This window comes from Capricornis sumatraensis, chromosome 9 (genome assembly GCF_032405125.1).
Source record: "Capricornis sumatraensis isolate serow.1 chromosome 9, serow.2, whole genome shotgun sequence".
Taxonomy (NCBI): domain Eukaryota; kingdom Metazoa; phylum Chordata; class Mammalia; order Artiodactyla; family Bovidae; genus Capricornis; species Capricornis sumatraensis.
In genome coordinates this window covers 79,216,258-79,242,104 of record NC_091077.1, presented here as the reverse complement: position 1 = coordinate 79,242,104, position 25,847 = coordinate 79,216,258, and the positions used below count along the sequence as shown (strand labels likewise).

Below are 25,847 nucleotides of genomic sequence, written 5' to 3'. Positions count from 1 at the left end.
ACAATAATTTTGGTCAGCTTTTAACCATAATAGGTGTTTCCCTGGTAGCTCAGATGGTAAAGCGTCTGCCTACAATGCGGGAGACCGGGGTTTGATCCCTGGGTTGGGAAGATCCCCTGGAGAAGGAAATGGCAACCCACTCCAGTATTCATGCCTGGAAAAACCCCATGGACCGAGGAGCCTGGTGGGCTACAGACCATGGGGTCGCAAAGAGTCAGACATGACTGAGTGACTTCACTTTTAACAATAACGAAGACAATACAGGTATACTTCATTTTACTGTACTTCACAGACATTGCATTTTGTACAAATTGAAGGTTCGTGGTAACCCTGCATTTTAAAATTAACGTATGTACATTGTTTTTTTAAAGACATAATGCTATTTCACACTTACTAGACTACAGTGTAAGTATATCGTCTATATGCACTAGGAAACCAAAAAATCATGAAACTCACTTTATTGCAATACTCGCTTTATTGTGATGGTTTGGAACTGAATTCACATCTCCAAGGCATGCATGTACTCAGAAATCCTTATTGGCAGTGTACTGTATGCCTAAGTCATTTCACTTAATTCTAACAACAACCCTATTTCCCTCATCAGCAGCACCACCTTTAACCTAGAAAGTGGCAAATCAAATCTAGAATTCAAGCCAGTTTCTGACTCCAAATTTTGAGCTCTCAGCTATCAAGTGTCTAAAAATTTATTCCAAGGAAATCACACTTTCTCAAAAAAGTTTTCGTTTATTATTATTTAAACTTTAAAAAGAAAGCCCAAATTAGCACTGGAAACCCTGGTTTGTAATGTTACCTTAGACCTATACAACATTCTTTCTGTTTAGCTGATGAAGGAAGGAGATTTTCCAAGGCCTCTTCAAGGAAAGCAAGTTTGAAACAAAGTCTGCAAAGTATAGGCTGAGATGAGAATCATAGAAAAATGGGCTACGGATGGAGTTTCTTGGGGACATGACAGAAATAAGAGTAACAAGAGTTAGTTTCAACTTGAAAGTGTGGGCTGTGTCAGGACTGACAACTAACTGTTGCTATTTTTATAAAAATGACTCCATCAGAGTCACCAGCAGATGCTGAGCCCTGGAAGCTTCTATGTAGGAATTCATTTAGCACCTACCCTTCTTTGATGTCCCTGCTGAATGTATCTCAAAAGTTATGAAGAATCGTGGCCACCTGGAACAAATTCACAGCAATAGTGTCAACAGTTTCCCAGTTGAGGAGACCTGACTAGGCTCAGACTTGCTCAGTCCAGCAGATGGGCTGCCCTGGAGTGACTCTCATAAAGATTTCAGCTGGAACCTTTGTTAAACGTACTCCAATGAACCCTCGAGCTCCCAACTTTGGAAAGAGATTTGAGTCATCAGATATTCTCACTGAAACTGTTGACTATTTCTGTGGCTCCTTACATATCATTAAATATCAGGTTCCTCATCAATATATTGATTAGACATTGCTTAATGCTAGACCCTATGAACTTGGATGGGGAAAAGTGCTTGTGAGTTGGTATTTTGGACTAGTACCTCCAGTCTGGAGAAGGCAATGGCACCCCACTCCAGTACTTCTGCTTGGAAAATCCCATGGACGGAGAAGCCTGGTAGGCTGCAGTCAGTCCATGGGGTCGCTAGAGTAAGACACGAATGAGCAACTTCACTTTCACTTTTCACTTTCATGCACTGGAGAAGGAAATGGCAACCCACTCCAGTGTTCTTGCCTGGAGAATCCCAGGGATGCGGGAGCCTGGTAGGCTGCCGTCTCTGGAGTTGCACAGAGTTAGACACGACTGAAGCGACTTAGCAGCAGCAGCAGCAGCAGCTCCAGTCTATGTCTCTGATAGGCATTTCCTAATTCCCTCACTTCTCAGCCAGGTGCAAGTTCTTAAAGCGTTTCCCAGGGACTTGTCAAGGGGACCAAATCAAGGACTAGAAGGAGAAACACAGAGGTGCCTGGGGCAGTTTTGCTAATGGCTCTCTATGTTGTTCCGAGAAACAAGCGATTCCTTCCCACCTATGGCAAGTGTGTAAGGGCCAAACAGCGGTGGTCAGACCCAACCCTCCTCTCCCTGTAGATCCTGAACTAGCTATGTGTTTGAGGCTAGAGTCTGTTATTTTTCTTGCACTGACAACCTACTGGCTTGGAAGGAGCACTATCTCCAGAGGTTTAATGAAGCACAAAAAATTTAAAATCTTGATTATGACTGTAAGAAAATGTAGTATACTCCAAGGGAAAAATGGCTAGTGTGGGGAAGAACTGGAGTTCAAAAACACATACCTAAGCTATAAATTAATAATCAGATGAAAAAGATGTTTGACTTCACCACTGAGCAAATAAATTCAACTTTACAAAATGATGGGATTTTTTTTTTAAGTTAGCAACTAGACCAATATTTTAATAAAGGTCAATGTCTAATGTTGAGGAAAGTACGGGAAATTTAGTACTCTTCTATACTGCTAGGAGCATGTACAGTGAAATTCAACTTCTTGGAGGATGATTCAAGGGTATATGCAACTGCCAGGACATTTTCTTGAGGGAATTATCAGAGATGGATATGAAACGCACATTACTTTTTTGTAATGGTAAAAACTGAGACACTAAATACCCAACAGGAGTACAGTGCTTCAGTAACCAATGGTGAATCCATATGTTGGACCATATGTAATCCTTAAAAATTATATCTTAGAAGAATACTAAATTATGTGGAAAATATAAACACTAGTATACATATGCATTTATGCAAAAAGATACTATTTACTATTAGTAAAATTATAGTTAATTTCCTTTATATTTCTCTTTGTACTTTTCTGAATTTAACTTAAAAAATAAACATAAATTGTCTTTGTAGTTAATGTTATTCTACATATATTAAGATATATACGTATCTGTACTGGGAATTCTGTCCTTTTCTGACTTCACAAAGTTAATTACACCACAAATCCTACAGGAAATGGGGCAGGACATGTTCTTCCCTTCTTCCAGAATGTTCACACTTATTGCAATAAAGTACCAGTATAAAAGTCCTTGTTAAAATTGTTAACAGTGTGACATTCTTTTTTTTTTTTTTTTTTTGAGGTAGCTTCAAAACAAAGCGGACAAAACTCAGTGATGCAGAAATCTGAAAAAGCATCACCCCAGTGGGTCCATGCTGCATTCGTGACCATGGCTGCCACCCCAAGTGGACAGTCCACCAAGTCCTAACAGTGTCTTTTGAGTTTCCAGCCTGAGTTCTCTGGGGGTGAAGGCTGGTCTGAAACCCTTCGGTGACTGGGACTGTTTGTTAGCTCCAACAGACAATTATGAAGGGCAATTAAAAATTCAAATTATGTTAATAGGCCCGAGAAAAATGACTGTTTGCAGAAATCAGTGGCAATTACCAGACATAATGGTTCCCAATTAGGCTGGAGGGGATTTTCAGTCATTCATAATTCACTATCTTAAATGTATCATAAAAAAGTAATTGTCACTTGTTAATAAAACTTACTTAAAAAACAACATAGCTGTCTTGTGCAGAAAGTAACTTGCCTCTCTTCCTCATCGCTTTTTCAAAAGGTACAGTTCTTTAATTAAAAAATGTAGTACAGGCTGGCTCAAAACAAAATCAAACAGTGATGAATGTGTTTAAAATAAAAAATAAAGGCCTTTCTAGGTCCCCACTTGTACTTCCCACGGGTAACTACTGTTTTATCAATTCAGCAAGCCTTCTTCCTCCAAACCACTTTTTCTCACTCCCATTAAAAAAGAGGGGAGGGGGGCTTGGGGAGACTGTCCAAGGAGTATGTTGTATTGATATTTTTAGTCAATTAAAGGTGAAAACATAAAAACATTATCTGGCTGCTTCTGTCATGTTGATTTTTCTCCCAAGGTTTTTGAGTTTTTATTTTCATATTCACATGCAGCTTCCTTTACCCCTAGGACTAGAGTCAGCATTCATGCATGTCCTTACAATTCTATTCTCAGGCAATGCCATTTGCTGTATGAATCTCACTGCACACGGGATGTGATTCAAGGACTCTGACCAGTTGGTTTTGAGCTGAGCTTTATCCCTGGTGCTTCAGGAAGAACCAAAAAAAAAAAAAAACACTAAAAGAAGCAAGAGAGAAGGAGGAGGGGGTAGCGGAAGGGCAGAGGGTAACTCTTGAATAAAGGATGAAAGGAACGGGTGTTTCTCTTGCTGAGTACCCGTCCTATCATGCCTCTTTTGTCTTCTGCCATGGATCCTGCTTAAAGAATGACAGCTGCATTTTCAATTTTCTTGCCCAACCTGGGATACTTTGCTACAGCTTCAAGTCTCAAACTGCAATGCTGCAGCCAACAGAAAGATGGAAGCAAAGATACGAATGAGCTCTCCCTGTCCCCATGCAACGGAAGTTTCACTCTGGTGAGTCACACACAGTTCAACATATTCCCAAAAACTTCTCTAAAAGGAAGCTCCTGGATGCTCTGAGCCAGGCACCCTATAGACATGACCTTATTCCATTTTCACCATCCCTCTGTGAAGAGGGCATTTTTATATCCCCACGTCACAGGTGACAGCCCTGTGAAATCCGAGAGGGTCCATACCATGTGAGCGACACTAAGTGGCAGTGCTGACATTTGAACGCAGCTATTTCTTCATCCGAAGTCTGCATACATTCCCCTCAACACGCTGTCTTTCTGTTAACATTCTACGGACACAACTCACAACTGTGAGATGTCACACTTGGTGACATCTCAACTTATGACTGCCCTGTCTGTCTTTCATGCTCTCTACTCCATTGACCAGTAAACCATCTCAGACATAGTGGAGAACATGACATCAGCTACATGTTCACAAATGATCTCCATCTTGAACATTTCTCAGAACTACTTGGAGCAGGCAACTTGCTTTGAGATACTAGGAAAGCAAGCAAGCACCTCCAGTGCCCTTCACTGCACCCAGTCTTAATAGCAGGTAAACCCGCTTTTAGGTTAAGGAGCTTCCATACATTTCCTATTATGATCTGCCCATGGCCGGCTGCCCCCTGCCATTCCCATTTCAGTTCAGAGTTTATCTTCCAGAAATGTTTTCCCTTCCTCCCCTCTAAAGCAGAGGATATAAAGTACCTGTTACTCTCTATCACACCCTCTTCGTTCACTGTGTTTCAAACATCACTCACTCTGTTTTTGCTTGTTTTTTATTGGTTTACCTGCTTCTCTCTGTCTCCATTTACTGGAATGTCAGCTTCAGGAGAGTGAGGTATTTGTTTGATGTCTTTATGACTGTATCTTTACACTAAACCCAGTGCCAGGCACACAAAAATGAGACCAGCTGGAACCTAGGACCTGAGACCATTTGCAGCAGTACGGACACCTGGACAAACATCTCCTTGAGCAACAAAACACAAAGAAACTATAAGGGACTGAAAATAACTGTATGCATGTGCAATTGGGGAAATTATGAACAAGATACAAAGAGGCCAGAAAACCCAAGTGGCACTCCTGAAAAGCTGGGAGCAAAAGCAGGGTAAAGTGTGAAAAGGAGAGTGTCAGTCGCTCAGTTGTGTCCGACCCTGTGACCCATGGACTGTAGCCCGCCAGGCTTCTCTGTCCGTGGCATTTCCCAGGCAAGATAACTGGAGTGGGTTGCCATTCCCTAATCCAGGGGATCTTCCCCCTCCAGGGATTGAACCTGGATCCTGCATTGCAGGTGGATTCTTTATCATCTGAGCCATCAGGAAGCCCTAAGGGCAGTGTCAGGAGGGAAAGCAGGGTACTGCGCATGCCTGCTGCACGCACCACCAAGGAGCGGGCAAACCCCTCACCCAGCCCTCTGGTCTGATCCCTGGATGTGACTTTACCCTCATCCCATATAAGGAACCGGCTCCACTCTCCTCAGCAAGTGAGCCAGTGAGCAAGCGAAACTATTACTTGATTTTGCTCTCCCCCGGCTGTAGCAGGGGCCCCAGTAAAGCCTTGCCTATGTTTCTTATCTGGCCTCCTATCAATTTTTATTGATTAAAAAGACTTAGAACCCTGGTCAGTAACAGAAATATGTCGAATGAATGAATACATGTTTATAAAATCAAGCATCTATTGTCATGAATGGTTGAGATATGGGTTTTTAGATGTGGGACTTTCATCTGTAAGAGTCCTAGGAAACAGCAGCAATTTGGTCATTAGTCGGATATCACCTGGAGTTCATGGAGACAGAACTGAGCAGACAGACAGCAGTGTGGAAAGGAGGGGGAACGGTGAGCCTCTTTTACTCTGCGCCTTACTGAGGTGGACTAGAGATCTCAGCATCTCAGAGTGGGAAAAGAAAGCATCCCCATCACTTCAGGTGGTGACAGACTGGCTGGGCCCCATGGATGGCACCTTTACAGTGGGGTTGCAGCTCCGTTTCTGGCTGGAGTGCTTTTCTCTTCATTAGCAACGTTTCACGCTGTCAGCTCAATGCTACTGATTAGGTAAAGACTGTGAGGTGATTTGGCTTAACTGGTCAACATGAGGAGATGAGCTCTGGATGGACACCATGAGACTTTCGTCACCAGAATTTATTGTGGGGTGGTATCTGACTGTGAACACTACACACTCCAGGGCCTGGGTCCATCCACATTTTGTGTGTGATTCTGTTTTCCTTGTGATTTGGAACACTGAGGAAGTTTTCACCACCAAAGCACATACTTCCGAGTGTTCTGAGTCTTAAGTCCCTTGAGTATTTGATTCTATTACTTGTCTGAATTGTTTCTCCTTGTACAAACTGTTCTGTACCTGACTTACCAAAGTAAAGGTGATTAATTCTATTTCTATATTTTAAAATATGTTTCAGTGATATTTGCGGAACAATTTTACAATGAACTGTTTAAAGGGAATTATTATTATTATTACTATAAAGTAATAAATGCTATATGGAAACTGTAGCAATAAAGCGGAAAGATACTTGTTTCTCAGTCCCAACACTTCTGCTTCATGGACCACTCCTTCTCCTCGCCAACCTGCTTTCTAGATATAAACACTCTGGTTTTCTGTATGTCCAACAGTGTTTGTTGTATGTCCAAAAGCTTAACAGTTGGCTTTGCAGAAAAAGAGTTCTGGTTTATAATAGCATTTGCTTATTTCTGTGGGGTCAATACATCCACCATGTGCAATTTTCAGCTGCAGTTCTGATGGAATCGGGAAAGGGTGTTACCTAATCAACTCTGCATGACAATCCAAGCCAGCTCCAGAACACTGCAGCACGCTCCTTCCACATTATCTGCACTTCTTCCCTTCCCCTCTCCTTCCCTCCTCCCATTCTCTCTTTTCCTTCTCCCCATCATTCCTTTGTCTGTCCACATGTAGCTGCACATAAACAGACATGCATGAGTCAACAGCTAACATACACATTGTGCATTCTATTCCGCGAGTTTCACTTTTCCACCTGATATATTACAGCTCTGTATTTTGAAAAGTTCTAGATGCTCCTTGTAACTGGAAACACTCTGTGTTAGCTCAACAGCGAAGCAGAGCATCACCTGGTCTACAGATGAGCCTGTGAGCATGTGTGTGCCCACACACTGGCTGCCTTCTATCTACTGTAAAAGGGAGTAATTCATCACTGGGCAGCAGGTTCTGCTCAGATGGTTTATTGTCCTGACCTCATTAAAAGCATGTAATCCACGCAGTGCCGTAAATCCATGCCTCTAAATACTTCCCTCTTTAATTTTTTAATACTGCACACATGAAGGGAAAGGTTAAAGCCAATTAAAAGAGATACAAATACCATTATTACTGCCCTGACAAACAGTTAGTTATTGGATTTGGTCATTCTACTCTAGAAAGCCATTATTTTTGTTCCTGAATGAATTAGTAATCAAGCTGTTTATTGACTTGTCTCATCACTGAGACACTAAATTTTTTTTGAGGGGAGGGGGTCCGTTCTCTGTCTCAATTGGCATCATTCCTCCGCACATAAAAATTACAGACAACTTAAGGTCTACGCACAAACAATGTCAGCACAGCTGCGTGTGGAAGCCCACACATGGACGGATGATCATTCTACTATGTCCAGGAAGGGGAGAGACACCAAGTTCATTCTTATGCAACAAAGAGTTGTTACTGTTGTTGTTGTTTTCCCCTCCCATTAAGGCTATTATATGCTACTGACAGATGCTTAAAAGCATTTAGAGCTGAAAGAACTGTTAGGAAAATTGCTGCAAAAGGATTGACAAATGATGATCTTTGTGTCCACAAGGTTCTTATTTGCTGTGCAAAATGGACCAAGAGAATAAAGGAAAAGAGGAAGAATCATTAATCTAGGAACTGGGTATTGTTTTCTGACACAAGTTCATATTTTCCATTGCATTTGGCCAAAAACGTGACTCTATTTATGAAAAGCCTGCGGTACTCTCACCGTGTAAGACTTTTTTGGGGTGTCCCTTGGTCACTTCTCTCTCTCTTTCATTTCTCTGTGAGCATGATGTGGGCCCCATAGGATGTGGGATGACCTGAGGATGTACGGGAGGGAGCTGAAATCTGGCTGCTTTGTTTATTTAATTGTCCATCCATAGTATTTTGTGAGACTCAGTGCTAACCACTGTTTCAGAAGAAACTCCTCTTCACACCCTCACATCCACTAGAGTTTATACAACTCATGATTCATGTTAAGTGGTCTATCATTTCTCTTAGCATCTCGCTTTTCCCTCCTATGAGAGGTCAAAGTCAAGAACTTGAAAACTTAGAGAACACTAAAGAGCTACACTTTCAAAGGCGAGAACAGAAGCATACACATTCATAAGGAAACCTTAAACAAGACAGAGAGCGTGTAACAGGGAAGAACAAAGATGACTCCATATTGGACCTGCTTCTTTTACCTTAACCTTTGTATTCTACTGTTTTTTTGCTACAAGTTAAGAATGCCACCAATAGCCTAAACTATACAGGAGAGCCTATTTCTCAAGGCTCTGGCTTTAAAAGTATAATACTTTTCCATTCTTACAGAGATAAAAAGTTGCAGAATAGAGAATAATATTTGACTTGTTGGAGGTTTATAGGAACATCAGGACCTGACCTTTGTGAACAGCTGCAAAAACAAAGGATTCAGACACCAAGAAGTTTGCAAGAACCAACCACACCCCTCCTCTTTCAATATAAAAGAAGCTTGATTTCTAACTCCATTAACATGATTACACCAGTCCACTGTCTTTCTCGGTCTGCTCACTTTCTGAATACAGTTCTTATTCCTGGCCCCAACAACTTGTCTCTCAATTTATTGGCCTGTTGTGCAGTGAGTGGTGTGAACCTGGACTCAGTAACAAGAGGATGAAATATTTTTAACTTAGGGGATAAAACCATAGACATAGTAATGAGTATTTTCTATATCATCCATCCTTTGGAAAGGCTAGAACAGGGGTTCTCAAAGTGTGTTCCCTGGACCAGCAGCATTACCATCATCTGAGAACTTCCTTAGAAATGCAAATTTGAGGACCAACCCCATACATATGGAATTAGAATCTCAGGTTGGGGCCCATTAATCTTGTTTTAACAAGCCCTCTGGGGGTTTCGGATGCCTACTCAAGTTTAAGAATCCGTATTCTAAGGAACACAGTTTTTCAGACCGTGTAGCCAGTGATAATCTTCTGAATGCAAGTCAACCAACCTCTCCTGCAGCTGCTTCCACGCTGTACCACACACTGCAATGCCTTACACAGATTTGTTTACACGGCCTGCTCTTCTCCTAGACTCCTTGAGGCCACATGCTGTATCTGACTCACTTCACTTCTTTATTCTCGGTGCCCAGCCAAGGGCCTAGACCAAAGCAAGTGCTTAGGACATCAATCACAAATGAAATGGCTAGATAAATCCCAATGAATGAAAAAGAAAACAATGGAAGTATGCAAATTCATCCAAGTTATTAGTTCTAATTTGATAAATGACATACATATCTAAGTAAAAATAACGTTTTGTTTCCTTCAAAAAAGAAAGAAGGAAGAGAAAGTGGTCACAGGAACATTCTCAAGCAACTTCTAATGGGTTCACTGTTTATCCTCCTGAGGAAAGCAAGAAATAATTGAATACATCTCAAACTAATAGCCTCTTGTCAACTGTGCTGACAGTCCAGTTGGTTCTGAATATTCTTAAGATGGCTTCACATTCAGACAGGGCCCATCTGCCCATCTGATGACAGACACTCTCAAATTGAAAGTTAACTAAATATGTATGTGTTAGCCGCTCAGTCATGTCTGACTCTTTGTGACCCCACGGACTGTAGCTCACCAGGCTCCATATAATTCTCTGGGCAAGCATACTGGAGGAGGGTAGCCATTCCCTTCTCCAGGGGATCTTTCCAACCCAGGAACTGAACCTGGCTCTCCTGCATTACAGGTGGATTCTTTACTGTCTGACCCACCAGGGAAGCCCCTATATAAACATGGGCAATGATAAAATCACAAGAACTACCATTTAGTCCTTTGGTACTCCAGTCTCCCAGTATGTGGGAGGGTGGAGGGAAGTTCTTGGAAAGAGGAGATACCTTGATACCATTCTGATTGCTTCTCTGAGGAAATGAAAGACCTGGAGCATGGAGTCTTCAGCTCTTCGTAGCTTTCACTGACACTCTAAAGTGAAAGTGAAAGTCGCTCACTCATGTTTGACTCTTTGCAATCCCATCGATATATAGTCCATGGAATTCTCTAGGCCAGAATACTGGAGTGGGTAGCCTTTCTCTTCACCAGGGGATCTTCCCAACCCAGGGATCGAACCCAGGTCTCTTGCATTGCTCATTCTTTACCAACTGAGCTATCAGGGATGCCAATACTCTAAAGGTGTTCTATTTAGCCTGTATCTGCTACCATGTATCTGCTACCATGTATCTGCTACCATGGGATTTACCACAGCATTGCATACAATATGATCACAGTCTACTTTATGAAAATGTCCTATGCCTGCCTTTACGTGGCTATGGTATCAGATCACCTGGGTTCTAATCCAGGTTCTAATATTTTCCGGCTTCTTTAGCTTCTTCTGATTCTCAGCTTCCTCATCTGCAAAATGGGAACAACTGTGATCCCTGAGGATTAACTAAAAAAACTTACATATATAATATGCATAATTCACATAGAAAGCATACCTATCTATCTAATGAGCCAAGTGTCTGACACATAAGAGCTTAATAAATATTAGCTATTATAATTAACTAATACTATTATGCATTCTGTGCTACTAGGACTTCTTAAGTCGAAATCCATGGGTCTCTAGAGATCTACAAAATGGACAAAAATGTGTCCATGAGCTCCCTGAAATAATCTGCAAAACATCTCACATTTGTCCATATTCCTTTTCTCTGGGCATATGGCCCAAAAGTTTAATCACATTCTCAATGTGATCCATGGCTTCTAAATTGTAAAAACAAAAAACTCACGGTGTTGGGGATTTTAGGAGCCAGACCATATTCCCTATAAGCTGGCAAACCAGAGAACTGAGATTGTTTCTCAAAGGTGGTATCTTCCTCTAGGGCGTGATGCGTAGAATTGTGATCTCCATTTTTAATTCCACACCATGTGTGTTTATTTTTCTTCTTTCACTTCATAACAGGAAATAGCATTTCAAATGCATTCCACCACTAGGACAGACAGTTAATTTTCACCTCCAACACCCCCAAGATTTAAGAAAATAAGAGCGCTTCAATCTACTGCTCCTGACCTGCCAAATACAACGTTCTCAGCAGCAGCCACAGTTAGTCTTAAGTGCTCTTCCGTTTCTGATGAGTTTCTCTTGATGCTATCAGCTTGGGTGACTGTGTAAGCAAGGCAGATGTGAAGAAACAACACTGGATCCTGAGCCAAGAGCACTAGGGTTTGCTCTTGAACCCAGTCCTGACCCCCTCCCTAACTTGAGCAAGTGGCTTCCCCTCTCAGCTTCTCTGATTACTTACCAGTCAAATAGGAATTAATCTCTGTAAATGTTCTACAACTTTTTGTCTCTACTAAAGACCCAGTTTAATACTGAAATGGCTATACTAGGCTGCCATTTTTATATCAATTGACTAAGAAGGATTTAATCACAAAAAGAAACTTGCCTTCTCCTTTTGAAAATTTGAAAAAAAATGTTGTTTCACCTATTTGTCAATCTATGCAGACAGATAGATGAAAAATACCATTTATTCTGGCTACAGACAGCAAATGCTGTACATATGAATTCAAAGACCCATTAAACAAATATTTATTCAGCACTTATTAAATGTCAGTTACTTGAATATGATTGGGGATAGAGCATCAAACAAAAACAGTTGCTGTCTTCATGGATGTGATGATAGTGCCAGAAAATGAAAACGACTGAAAACACACACGCATCTAACGGTGGCTCAGACAGTAAAGAATCTGCCTGCAATGCGGGAGATCTGGGTGTGATCCCTGGGTTGGGAAGATCCCCTGGGGGAAGGTAGGGCAACCCACTCCAGTGTTCATGCCTGGAGAATCCCATGAACAGAGGAGCCTGGCAGGCTATAGCCCATGAGGTCACAAAGAGTTGGACACAACTGAGCAACTAACACAGTATGTGCTGCAAAGGATAAGCTAGATCCTGAAATGTTCAATGGGGGAGAATGAATGAGATTAAGCTGTCAGGGACAGCATATGAGCTGAGAGCTGGTGGTAGCCGACCCTACAAAGAAGCAACAAAACTTGGAGGCAAAGAGGAGACCTCAAGTTAGCAAGGCCCAGGGCAAGGCCCTTGACCTCCTTTTGACTCATTTCCCTGTCTATAGAATGGAGCTGATAAGGAGATTGATTTAGTCCATCAGACTGTTGTGAGGATTAAATGAGCTGGTAAGGAAAATTTGTTTGGGGATGGAACCTAGCATTGTACTAATGAAGTGGTATAAAATAAACGTCAGACCAAGGTAAAAGCACATGCTAAGGCCCTGGCTACAGTCCACGGGGTGGCAAAGAGTCAGACATGACTGAGCACAGCACAGCAGAGAACTTGAACTTGCTCGGGGTCACACAGCTAGAGCCAGGTATGTTTTAGAAACTGCAAAAAGGCTGGGGCTCTTGGGTGAAACATAAACGGGAAGGTGGAGGAAACTGAAGCTGGGGGATGCTGAATCCCATGCCAAGCTCAATGCCAAGGGGGTGGAGAGTTTTGCCATGTCCCCAGTGGACCTCTCAAGTTCATTGCCCCAAACTTGGAATATTATCGTCTCTAATTTACCTTTTGTATAGTTCTCTAATTCAACGATTCTATGAAATACCTCCTTCCTCAAAGGGAACAGTTTCTTTAGGTAAGAAGTTTTAAATAAAGAACCCCTGTTTCATTCATGCTCATTAAACTGTTTTCCCCCCCACCTAGATCCCTGCAATAATAAATATAATTATATCCATCTTTAATGACTTTAGTTTCTTGAGCTGCAGGTGCTGGAATACTGTATTTATTAACATATTTTAAGCCCTTTAAAAAGACTGCATTAATTCCTATGATAATTTGGTACCCATAATACATTCTCTGTTCTGAATAGATGTTAATCACCACAGAATGACTGATTTGCGCATATAGGAGCTGAGCCGTGCTCTAACTAGTAGCTAGTAACTTTTTAATTCAATATTGTCACTGAAACTGTTGATTAAAATTTAGTCGCCGTAATTGTCCTTGCCCCCCTGCCAGCCCCACCCTCTGAGGACTCAAACCAAGAGCGAACAATTGGATTCTCTGCCACCAGAGATGAATGAGATAATTTTGAGTGTTTGCATTTCTAGTAATACTCTGCTTGGGAAAAAAAAAAAAAAAAGTTCTGCTATGGCCAGTTATTCTGAACCATTTCGGGTCTGTGAGCAGTAGGAAAGATGGCGACTGCAGAGAAACAGACACTAACCCAAAAGCCTGCATGGAGGAAGCTAGCAGGACCACCTCCCCTCCACCCCCCACCTCCTTCTGTCTTGAACAGGAGGGACGTCCCTAACTGTGTGTCAATTTCTATGTGGTGGGCTGGGGTGTGTTCTGCCAGAATCTCAGCGCCCTGCCAAGTTCAACTGAAATCCTTCCTCTTTCTTTGGAAATAAAGGCAACAATCCCATCATAAAATTTGGAGGAAAATCAATGCGGACACCCAAATAAACAAGCATTGCGCATGCCCAGTTCTGAGATAACATCTCACTGAATCACATAAGAGGGATCAGAGAGACACCAAGATGACCCTTCATTTACCTGGAGCTCAGAGAACTTTTGGAGGAGGAAATGGCAACCCACTCCAGTATTCTTGCCTGGAGAATCCCATGGACAGAGGAGTCTGGCGGGCTACAGTCCACGGGGTGGCAAAGAGTCAGACGCGACTGAGCAGAGCACAGCAGAGAACTTGAACTCGCTCGGGGTCACACAGCTAGCAAGGGGCCAAGCAGCAGAGTCTGGGCTCTTACCTTTCAGCCACACTGCCTCTGTAATCAACATGTCAATCAACTGGCCATGGGGGAAGGGCATTGAAAAGCATAATGAAATACATAATGCACTGTTATGTGTCTGAAAAACTCTTATTTAGAACAAGAACCTAATAGCTTTTCCTTTCTGATGGCTTAGAGGTTGGTGATGGGAAGTGGTATTATTCAGCTCTTTGGGGAGCTAAATCTCTCTATGACTGTCTTCCTCCAGCAGAATCTGCTGAGATAGGGAGAGAGGCCAAGCGAGGAACAGACTGGCTTCTGTCTGCCAACATCCTGCCAAGGGCACTGGCTCTGGGGGCAGAGGTGGAGACTGCTGACCTGCTCTGCATAAGCTTAATGGGAGAAACACTGAACTTCTGGTCAGTTAGGAAAGAGAGAGACACAGCATGGAGCTTGGTGGGCAGGTGGAGTAGGTAGACAGATCATTATTACTTCGCTTCCTAGAGCTTCCGCAACTGTTTAAGAAGGGGGTGTGTGCTAATGCTTCAGTCATGTGCAACTTTTTCGTGACCTCATGGATTCTAGTCCACCAGGCTCCTCTGTCCATGGGATTCTCCAGGCAAGAATACTGGAGTGGGGTGTCCTGCCCTTCTCTAGGGCATCTTCCTGACCCAGGGATCAAACTCATGCCTCCTGCGTCTCCTGCATTGGCAGGCAGGTTCTTTGCTACTAGCTCCACCTAGGAAGCCCTAAGGAGGGGATAGTGGGCACGAGTGTGTGTGTGTGTACACGTGTGCACATGCTTAATCTCGCAGTCATGTCTGACTCTTTGCAACCCCATGGACTGTAACCTACCAGGCTCCTCTGTCCATGGGGCTTCTCCAGGCAAGAATACTGGAATGCGTGGAGGGCATCAAATATCCCAAAGTCCTTTTTATGGCTGGCATATGCAATTCTTCAGTGTACTCTGCACAGAGGTCTTGGGTAGCTGACCGTGTTTGCCTGTGTGTTTGTTTGTTAGGTTGTGATTCCTTTTCTGTAAGCGCCAGGAGAAAGGGGCTGAGTTCTACAAGTGGATCGATATGAAGCGGAGAGAAAGGAACTCATGCCGGCACTGTAATAGGCCAGGCCGCTGGACCCTGAGACTCTGGGCCCTGGGTGGCAGGCCTGGGGAAGGAAACGAGAGCAGGAGCCCAGGGGACCTGGGAATGCACAGCAGTTGTGGCTGGTTTGCAGGACTAGGGTCTGAGCTAATACCTTGGCCAAATAAAAAGAAATTATTATTAATATTATTCTCACAGAGTTGAGAAGTATTGCTATCCACTCTTCAGACAGATAAATTAGGGCAGGGAGGGGTCAGTCACTCGAAAAAATTCACATGTCAGCACCCATTCTTAAAACCAGTCAGAGAGCCAGGGCCCAGGCCTGGGTCGCTCATCGTTAGCCCAGCTCCTAACTCCCAGGGAGCCCTGAATTCAGGAGGGAGAGCCTGCAGGATGATGGATGGGCTCCTCTGGCTGGTCTCTCCTGCGATGCACAGCCGACAGACTGGCACGCATCCTGACCTGGGGCCAGATGCAGGTCAAGTGGTAGCAGGGAGTCAAGGTCAAGGCGATCACCTGCAGCCTCCTTCGCCCCAACCTCACTCAGCGGGGGCTGCATTCTCAGAAGATAGCGCAGAACCCACGAGGGCTTTCTAACAGCAGCGGGAGGTTTTCTGCCATGACTGGAGGGTAGAGAGTTCTGCTGCTGATGAGAAGATACAAAAAATTGAATACGAAGGAAAAATGCCCCCAAACCTCCTACAAGGGGCTAAGCTCGTGTGCACATGCTCAGTTGGGTCCGACTCTGCGATCCCCTGGACTGTAGCCTGCCAGGCTCCTCAGTCCATGGGATTCTCCAGGCAAGAATACTGGAGTGGGTTGCCATTTCCTTCTCCATGGGCTAAACACAAAGGCCCTCATTAGCTGAGACAGGCTGACTGTGTGTGTCTTTATCCATGAGGTCGGCATTTCAACCTGGATTTCTGATTCCACCTCCAGGAGCTTTGACTCCGTGAAGGAAACTGCACACACCCACTACTATATAAATACCTGCAAAACACAGGTAAACATAGACATATGTATTTCAACCCTCTGCTCCACAACCAGAATTTCAAGTGAGGGCACTTGAAAGTTAGAGAATTTTGGAGACATTGTGTCTCGAAACACACTGTTTATGTATATGGAAACACGCTTCTCTAAACTTTTAGATCGAAAGCTAGTTGGATTTGAGCCGGAGGGTGAAATCTCTTTGTAGAAATCCTCTTGTCCACATGTGGAGGATGCCAGCTCGCAGCCCCCAGGCTCCATCTGGGACCTTTGCGTTTAATTGTTTGGTTCACACGGTGGCAGCTGGTGCAATTTTTTTTTTTTTAAGTTGAATTAAGAATGGAAATTGCAAAGCTCAGGAGTTCTCTCCTAATGCCCAGTGTCTGGCCTTCACTGTGATTACTGCCATGAACAGCCTTGCTGCTTTACACTTTTAAGAGAGTGGCCCAGACTGGAGGGTATGGAAAGCCAATAACCATGAGGGCTCCACCCAGCCATCTAGTCCAATCCTTTGCCTTCATCGTGCCCCGTGTACCTACCTTCCCGGACTGAGCACCTGAAGTGATCTGCCAAAGGGAAAGTGAAAGCCAGTTAGTCATGTCTGACTCTCTGCAACCCCATGGGCTGTTGTCCACCAGGCAAGAATACTGAAGTGGGTTGCCGTTCCCATCTCCAGGGGATCTTCCTGACTCAGGGATCGAACCCGGGCCTCCTGCACTGCAGGCAGATTCTTTACCATCTGAGTCACCAGGGAAGCCCGCGATTGGCCATTTTCAGGGCCCACAAGACCCCACCCCACGTCTTCCAAGGGAAGCTTCCGGGCTGCTTCTCTTGATCAACGGCCTCTACCAAGCCTTTCCTGACCTTCTTCCTCTGCACCCATCTGGTGCCTGTGGCCATTCAAGACTTTCCTTCCTCACACCGAGGCCTTCTGCATTTCTGTTGGCTGCCCTTCCCCATGAGACGGGAGCTCCTTCAGGCTGGGGACCACGTCTCATTTGCTTTTCCCTCCAGTGCCTGTCAGAGTGCCAGCACAGAAACGGGCCTCAAAAGAGGCACTTTGAAGGGAAAAGAGCCACCAGTGGGATGGGACGGTGGTCAGAAAGGGATTACATAGGCAGCAGGCCTCCTCAGCTGGGGGACTCTTCAGGGCGGGGTTGGGGTGTCATCAAGGCAGTCAAAGATAAGCTGCCCCCTGACCCCACTGGATCTCAGCCCTTAGACCCAAAGGCCCTCCTGGGGAGTGGGTGGTGAGTGAGCACAGGCCAACCATCCTGCCTTCCCCTCTGCCCCTACGTCAAAGTAAATAGGGCTCCCTAGCAGTCCAGGCTATTCCTTTGTACCCCCAATCCAGAATGCAACCTCCAGGAGAGTTAAAAAAAAAAACAAATCAACTCAAGAAAGTATCTGCTGCTACTTAGGAGAGGGTTAAAACAAATTTTTTTTTTAAGGTTAAAAATGCTACTTGCTCTTTAGGTCAGTCACTGTCGTAACGATTTTTCTCTTGCCATATGCTCCTCTGAATTGCATTAATATGACATTTCTCGCTGAAGCATCTGGTCTCAGCCACTTCAAGGCGCACAAGGAAGCACACACATTCAGACTGAGTCTATAATAACACGGAGAGGTATTCGTACTCCTGCCATCACAAAGCCAGACAACATAGTCGCAAAATTCTGTGCTGGTCGTGTTGGATAAAAACACTCCAGAAACGGGGCAAGAGATGATTCAAATGAATGGAGGCAGAATCTGGGGGGAGGCTTTTGTATGTCTGTATGCTGTGTGTATATGTATATGTATGCATGTGTGTATAAACACACATCTGTACACTCTCACATATGCTTTATGAATTGGTAATCATCTTCATGGCTCAAATATAAAGTCTTCTTTTCTACTGAAAGAAAATAAACATTGAAAGCAGGAGAGGAAAGCACAGCCTCACCAATCTGGACAGGGAGGTAGGGCATATCTATATTTTAGCACTTGGAAACACAAAAAGCAAAATCTTCCATCACAAGCCGAAGGCAAAGTAGCATTATCAACCACCAACCACATTTTTCCCACTAAGAAAAGGAAAAAAAAAATGTACTGGCAAGCAATGCCATACCAAGGATTTCTTCTGTCTCATTGGTAACAATCTTTAACAAACAGATACATTACCTTCAATTTTCCCCAAACATCACACCCCACTTTCTTAAATAGCTCATTTAAAAAAAAAAAATCCAAGTGGGTTAAATAAAAAGTTTACTACGTAACAAATGAGACTGCAATATCCATTCTTTTCTTGTCCAGAAGATCCTTGTGCTCATTTTGTCAGAAGCACAAGAAGAAACGCCATTGCCTTTGTGCTGATGCTAAATGTTAATAGATTTGCCTAAACGTCTGCTAATAGCCCCCCTAAAATTAGCTAGACTAGTAGTGCATGCCTAATGTGGTGTTGTTTTTGTTGTTTTACTTGCATTTTTGCTTTTTTGGTGTCGATCAGAGAGGGAAAAAGGCCCCTCAATAAAGCAAAGGTCTTTGGATGTGAAACATTTTCAAGCGTCACATGTGAATTCTGCAGAAAGAACATATATTCTGCAACTATCCCAGAGTTCTGACATTCTGTCATGAAGGTGACAAATCCTAGTGCTCTAATGTTTCATTAAATTAAACATGAAATGTTTAATGTTTTGTTAAATTAAACATGAAGCTGTGACTCTGCACCCGAGAACCAGGGCCTTCTATCAAGCCCTCACATTCCTCCAGGTCACTTTTTGGTTATAAAAGCCAAGTTTTGTTTATCAGGAGTATTGTATTTCTCCCTGCAGTTAAAACGTAAAACGTACTTTATCCTAATGCGCTTATAAATAAAAACCAACAAGTGACACAGGTTTTAGGGGCTTACAGCATTTCTAAAGTCAGGCCCCCAGAGAACAGCTTGCAGACAGACCCTTAGCTAATTCTCTATTGCAATTTTTCCCTTTCAAATATTTACCACCATGACTGAAAGTTCCACAGTGCAGAGGTGTTACATTTTCTCAGGTCTCAAGCCCATTTCACAGACGGGCTCACGAATGGCTAAAGAATGTAAGGCTTGCTAGAAAACAGTTGAAACAGATCTGTAAGACCACAGATTTCAGACTAAAGAAATCTCAATTGAACTGTCCCCGCCTCATATCCTTTTCTACCACGACAAAAACCAACAAGGTAAAAAGAGCAAGACAAAACAACCACTCTGTTTTAGGAATTATTTCCACAAGCAGAGAGGCCCACGCAGAGCTCTTGTGATTACTGAATAAAAGTTTTGCTGGAACCCCTTAAAGCAGCAGGTAAACACACCAAGGGCACTTTTGGGAGAATGAAATGAAGTTCAGACCAAAAAACGTTGCTCCTTTCCGACTAGTTCAATAAGATGGTTAAAAGCATAGGATCATACCACAAGCAAAATTTCCAAATGCTATCTCATAAAACACATTTGGATGATACTTTTTAAACAGAGGGGAAAAAACCCACCAACTATGTAGCAACTTCAAAAAGAAAAAAATACTCATGTCCCAGAATGAAACTGTCTGAATATTTTTACATTTTTTCTAGTCAATTTAAGTGGGTTTTACCTTAACCCACTTAAACAAGTTCCCATCATTGTCAAACCAGCAACAGCAGAAAGAACCATTTCTCTTTTTGTAAAGAACCATCTCTTAAAGGGCAAGTTGCACAGACCCTTCCAGTCCAACCAAACTTGATCTCTATACTTTCTCTGGTGTTGACACACCAGCTCCTATCACTGGCCAGAATCTGCACAATACTCTGGAAGTGGTACCACATCTTTGCTCAGGTCTCCTGCTCCCGGCTAGTTCCCCAACAGGTAGGAATATATTTGACACTTACCATTCTGAAGCTTCATGTCTGTGAGGCAAACTAAACAAATGAAACGGATCCTGCTTTAATCTTCTTTTCTAGACCACAAATGCCTTAATCAAAAGGAAAGACAAAAAAACAAAAACAAAAAAACACAAATGTTCCCTGAGGTTCCTTCTCTCAACCCCCAGAGTATAAGCAAGGAGGAGTCATCCTTCTTTACTGAATGGCCAGAATTTGGCCCTGAATATCAACAACAGAGAATTCTTTCTAACATTTCACTATGCCATCCTCCTCATCCCCCATCTCTTCCCTCACTTCTATAATTTGTACCCGAGACAAGGCTTAAGTTGTACTTTAAATCACAATCTGGAAATGCTTCAATTGGATATTTGGCTTGGCAGACCTCCTGTAAAAATCCCACGTAAAGCCACATTTGTTTCCTTCCTGCAAATGAACTGTGGCGTTTGTGGTCCCTCTGGCTCTCGCCAGCACAGACTTCGCCTTTCAATGAGCTTAAGTCGCAGGACTTCATTTGGGGTTAGCTGTCCCGCAAAGCTCATTTGGCTCTTACACCATTAAGGCGAGAGGCTCTAAAAGGCAAAGCAAGATGCTTTTAACTACGTTGGAGGGGCCAGTCATATCTTGTTAGCAACAGCTGCACACTTACCAGGCTTTCAGGGACTTCACAGAGCTCTCCTATTCCTTCTGGGATTAGGAACACAGAGTGAAATGAACCAGTCGTTCATGGGAGCTGGCCAGGCTGCGCCAGACTCTCATCTTCCTGAAATCCAGCGAGGCGGCTCTCTCCGAGGTTACTCCTCCGTCAGCTTCTCCTGGTGGAGACAGCCCGCCAAGGCCCTGGCTGCTGATTCCAAACTACTACTCAATAAAAGGATTTTAAAGGCTGTGCCGGGAGCTGGGAGCTTTAGATCCCAGTTTGGCTCTTTCTCCATCAGCATTCCTCGGCAAGCCTGCACAGAGCGAGGCATGCTACATTATTTATGTCAGCTCTAGGCTCTGGAAAACACACACTGGCATCCTGATTACTGAGAATCCTCATGGACACAATTAAACTGTTCCCACATATATTTTTTTAACCCCACCCCCCCCAATTCCTTCCCAGATTCAACCTCTTTCAGAGGAAACAAAAGCACTTTGAGGCGTGGCCCAGCTCACCTACCACGAGCCAAGAGAGCATTGAAATATGGTCACGACGGCAAACGAGCTGAGAGAAAAGGACGCTTTCCCTGGAGTGGGCGGAAGGCAAACTTCAGGGAGGAAGTGCAAGTAAGAGTCTGGGGAATAACCCAGCAAGTGGCCTCTCTGGGTTGAGGACACTGATGTGGAAGCAGCAAAGAGGAGGCACTACCCGAAAGCCATTTTGATGGATTCATGGAAGATTGATTTAGAATGGGCTGTTAAGGGAAGGAAGGAAGCATTTGGCAACATGACTAACCTTCCAAGCTGGATGAAGAGCAATCACGCTCCCCCACCAACTGCTCCTTGGTGCCCTATCCAAGTCACAGCCCTAGACGGGAAGACCACGGATTTAGCCAAGTAGAGCAACCATCCTGGCCTCAAGTGTCCTCTTCAGCAAAACGAACAGCTCTCCAAGTTGCCGTCCACCATCTCCCTTCTTGTCAATAGCTCGGCCACACGTTCTGAGACGGGTCTCTTGGCCACGGGCAGAAGGCGCTGCATGCAGGCACAGCTGAGGAAGGCTGATGACAGCCACTTCCTCCTCTGTAGGAGTATCAAGGCGGCTACGCATCTCCCCCCTCCCTGTCTAGCTAGAAAGTTCCTGCTTGGCAGGCAGAGGTGACTTCACTTTGTGAAAGCCCCAGGCACCGCTTAGTGAAACCACCTTTGGCAGGACCTCACAGTGAAGTCAGTGGATGTGGGCAAGAAGTTGGCTGAGGGAAAGGCAATTGTCTCATCTAGGAACACGAGGAGAAATGAGCGACCTGCCTCTCTCCAAAGGCTTCCTTTGAACGTGAATTCCTGTGTTGTGCGTTTTTTTTTTTTTTTAAGTGACTGTCACTTCCAATGACTTAGATCATCCCCACTCAGGTATCTTGGGTGGAAAATTGGTGTGTGAGATGGCAACAGTGTAGTGAACACAGAGTAGGTCAGTGGAGCAGAGCCAGAGCGGGCAAGCCCACTCTCTGATGCACGCAGTAGCAAAGCAATGGGGAATCTGCTCCAGCGCATGAAGAAGCAGTGCTTTCCTCAGCCGTAAACGGATGAAAGGAAGCGTGACAGAACACACGCACACACACTCTCACACTCACACACACTCTCACACTCTCATATCACAAAATGATATAACCCAGGCACCCAAAGATCTGATGAATGGAAAGCGTATACAAGTTGCCTGATGGGGTGACTTCAAGTTGCGGTATCAGCTGCTGAGACCCAGAACACTGGGTCATCCAATCCACTGACCCTTAAGGAGGCCTTGGCCACACAGGGTCGCCACTGTGCTCCCAGCTAGAAGTGACTTCTCTTATCCTCTCCACAAAGGAATCCCACCCACATTGTAATTTCTCTTCGAAAAGACTTAGAAGCAACTAACAAGGGTGACGAGAACAGAGATGGTCCCTTGGGAGAAAGGTGACTCAAGAATATCATTATTCCTCCAGGAACTAAGCAATCATTAACACAGAGGCTAGCCTCAAGCTAAAAACCTTGATAACGTTACCCCTCATGCTGCCCCCCAGAGCTGTGGTGTGGGTGAGACCTGGGGCTCCACCAGTGCTTTGTGAATCTGTGGTCTCAGATGAGCTGTTCAACCGTCCTGAGCCTGTATTCTCATCTGGAAACTATGGATAGTGAGACCCACTTCCAGGATTTTGAGGATTCCATCAGAAAAGTCCAGGGCTTAACCCAGTGCCTGGCACCTTGTGAGCTCACAATAAACTTGGCTACTATGAGTTTCCAAAAGTGGATCAGTTCAGTGGCACAAAACTGACCCTGACTAGTTTGCAGATGCGCGAGCCTGTTCTCTAAGCACTCCCTCAACAATCAGATCGTTATTGGCAATCTGTGTGCCAAGCGCTGTAGTTATGGCGCTCGTTTTCCTCAATAAACTTGCTCAGATGAGTTGCCCCATTACAGAGACGTCAATAAAAAGTAAAGACAGGAGAAGAACTGAGAGTATTAACAGGAAGATCGTGAAACATTTTTTAAAGGAAATTTCAGCACGTTACAGATCAACTGAATACCTTTCTGTTGATTAACTGTAAACTAAAACTATTTCAGAATGTTGGTATCCAAAACAGGGCTGCTGTACTTGAGATGGAAGGAAAAGTGGCCTGAAATCCCATCATCTAGAGCCCTCCATCCATTTATTCACAAGCTATAAGGACCAGAGGCTGAAAACCTCTCATTTAATACAAAGGCAGCATTTTATGAAAAAAAGACAAGGAAGACCAGAGAGATTAAGGGACTCAGTCAATTTCATGTCACCCAGCACCGCTCAATTGGAACCCACAGGTCTGACATCCTGCCAAATGCTCCTTCCATTCCTTCACAAGGTCAAAGGTAAAACCAGTGGAACTCAAAGTTTTTATCTCAGTGCCCAATAAATTGGTTTTGATTCAATCCAGTCTCTGTTTTAATACTGTATATAGAAGACCAATACTTAACTATATGATGAATTTCATTTGTTTTTCAGAAAGTGATTACTTTAAATTTTGATTTTAAGTTTCACTATTTTCCTTAAGCCATTTTTATTCTGATCAAGATTTTGCAGTCTTTCAAGTGAGAAAAGCGCTACTTCAAACTCCTATTTCGTATGAAGGCTGCATCTTCAAAGGATGATAACATACACGGGTTAGTATCAGTATCTTTGAAAAACAGAGACATTTGCCCATATATCTCTTCTCTAATGACCTAGTTAATAGATCACTGTATCGTCTTCTGTATACACAAACAAAGGAAGTCCTTAATAGGCAGCATTTGAAGTATTAACCACACTTCTTTTCTAACGTAAATGAGGACTATCAGAATTATAAATCTTCAAAAGAAGCAGGTTCTCCAACATTTCACTACTAAGAAATACCCAAACATACTGTGACTATACCTCTATGACCATCAGGACTGCACAGACATCTCTAAGATCCTCATCTCAATTCAAATTTCAAACAACTCCATCTTTCACTTCTTGTCAAACCACCTGAAAAAAATGCGGTATGTTGCATCACTCACTGAAGCTATTTCTCCAGTTGAAACATGAATTATGAGTTCTTCTGAAACACAGCAGCTAAATCAAGTTGCAACATGGCCCTGCTTTATTCATGGGGCAGATCACAGCTAATCACCTTCTAATACAAGTCATGATTTTGCTTTGTTAACATTTCTCTTATAGCTTTCCTCCATGGTAGGTACTAAAGTGTGTGGCATGAAGCTGAGTACTTTTTCCCTTACCAGCTCTACTTCACCTGAGGTTAACTGACCCTGCTGGGCCACATGTATTTTGACAACATGTAGGGTTCAACCTCTAGTCTCGCGACATAGGCTTCCTTTGTAAATAATATGGAGGCACTCTGGGTGGTCTTTAAATTCTAGGGATTTTTTCCCCTAGGTGGAAGCTCAAACTCCATCCCTAAGGATGAACAGCACTAAATATGTACTCCTGAGACTACCTAAGAGGCATAGGTGTGTCTTGTTGGCAGCAGAATTGAGAAACTGTTCTTACTTCCAGAACAACACAATGGACAGCCTGAGGCATCTACATCCTGTCTTCATCAGGCAGAACAATTATTGGAGGTTATCCTTTCCACTGGAGGCTTCAGAAATTGTATAATTCTCACCTAAATAACTTTCTTCAATGAAGCAAAAGAACAACATTCATCCTATCCCCCTCAAGTTAAAGTTAAGCTCTTTTGGAAGAGGACTCTAGGCATTTTTCTTGTTCTGCAACATTCTAAGCTGTGGGTGGGCCAGAAGGCAGCAGGGTGTCCCGTACAGAGTCCACAGAGAGAGTTTATGGATGGGGTAGAATGGAGCCCCGCCGTCCCTCCTATGTCATGCCCTCTGTTTCTGCTCCACAACGAGATACCCTGTGTAATCCTTTCTGGGATCTTTTATGATCATGTGGTTCTGTTTTCCCTTTTGAGGCTGAGTTATTCAGTGAAGGTAAGATTTTCCTAGTGGTTTAACAACTGTGAGTGAGTGTCAGCTGCTTCAGTTGTGTCCGACTCTTCTGTGACCCCATGGACTGTAGCCTGCCAGGCTCCTCTGTCCATAGGATCTCCCAGGCAAGAGTACTGCAGTGGGTAGCCATTCCCTTCTCCAAGAGATCTTCTGGACCCAGGGATCGAACCCACGTCTCCTGCATTGCAGGTAGATTCTTTACCATCTGAGCCATCCTCTAACCCAACTCTCTCTTTCTGAGCTGTTCTACATCAAAGACAAACTCAAGATAAACTACTTATCCTAGGATTGAGCAGATTTTAATGGGACTAAGTAGCCATTTAATCCAAATCTCTCAAAATATATTTGAGGAAAAAGAAGATCAAAGAGGATAAGATATTGTCCTAATGTACTCAAGGCTTACAATGAGCTGGGAAGAGAAACCTGGCGCAGAAATTCCTCTCAC

The 25,847-nt window shown here is 43.6% G+C and overlaps 1 protein-coding gene across 9 annotated transcripts in view; it reads right to left on the bottom strand.

Moving 5' to 3' along the window:
- TENM2 (teneurin transmembrane protein 2) overlaps positions 1–25,847 on the bottom strand; it is a 1,060,439-nt gene that overhangs the window by 465,287 nt on the left and 569,305 nt on the right. The window contains exon 6 of one of the 9 annotated variants that reach the window (XM_068980690.1): positions 20,909–20,938. The exons of the other annotated variants lie outside the window; for them this stretch is intronic. Within the exon in view, the coding sequence (XP_068836791.1) occupies positions 20,909–20,938 (30 nt within the window). The remainder of the gene's footprint in view (positions 1–20,908; positions 20,939–25,847) is intronic. 9 annotated transcript variants of the gene reach the window in all.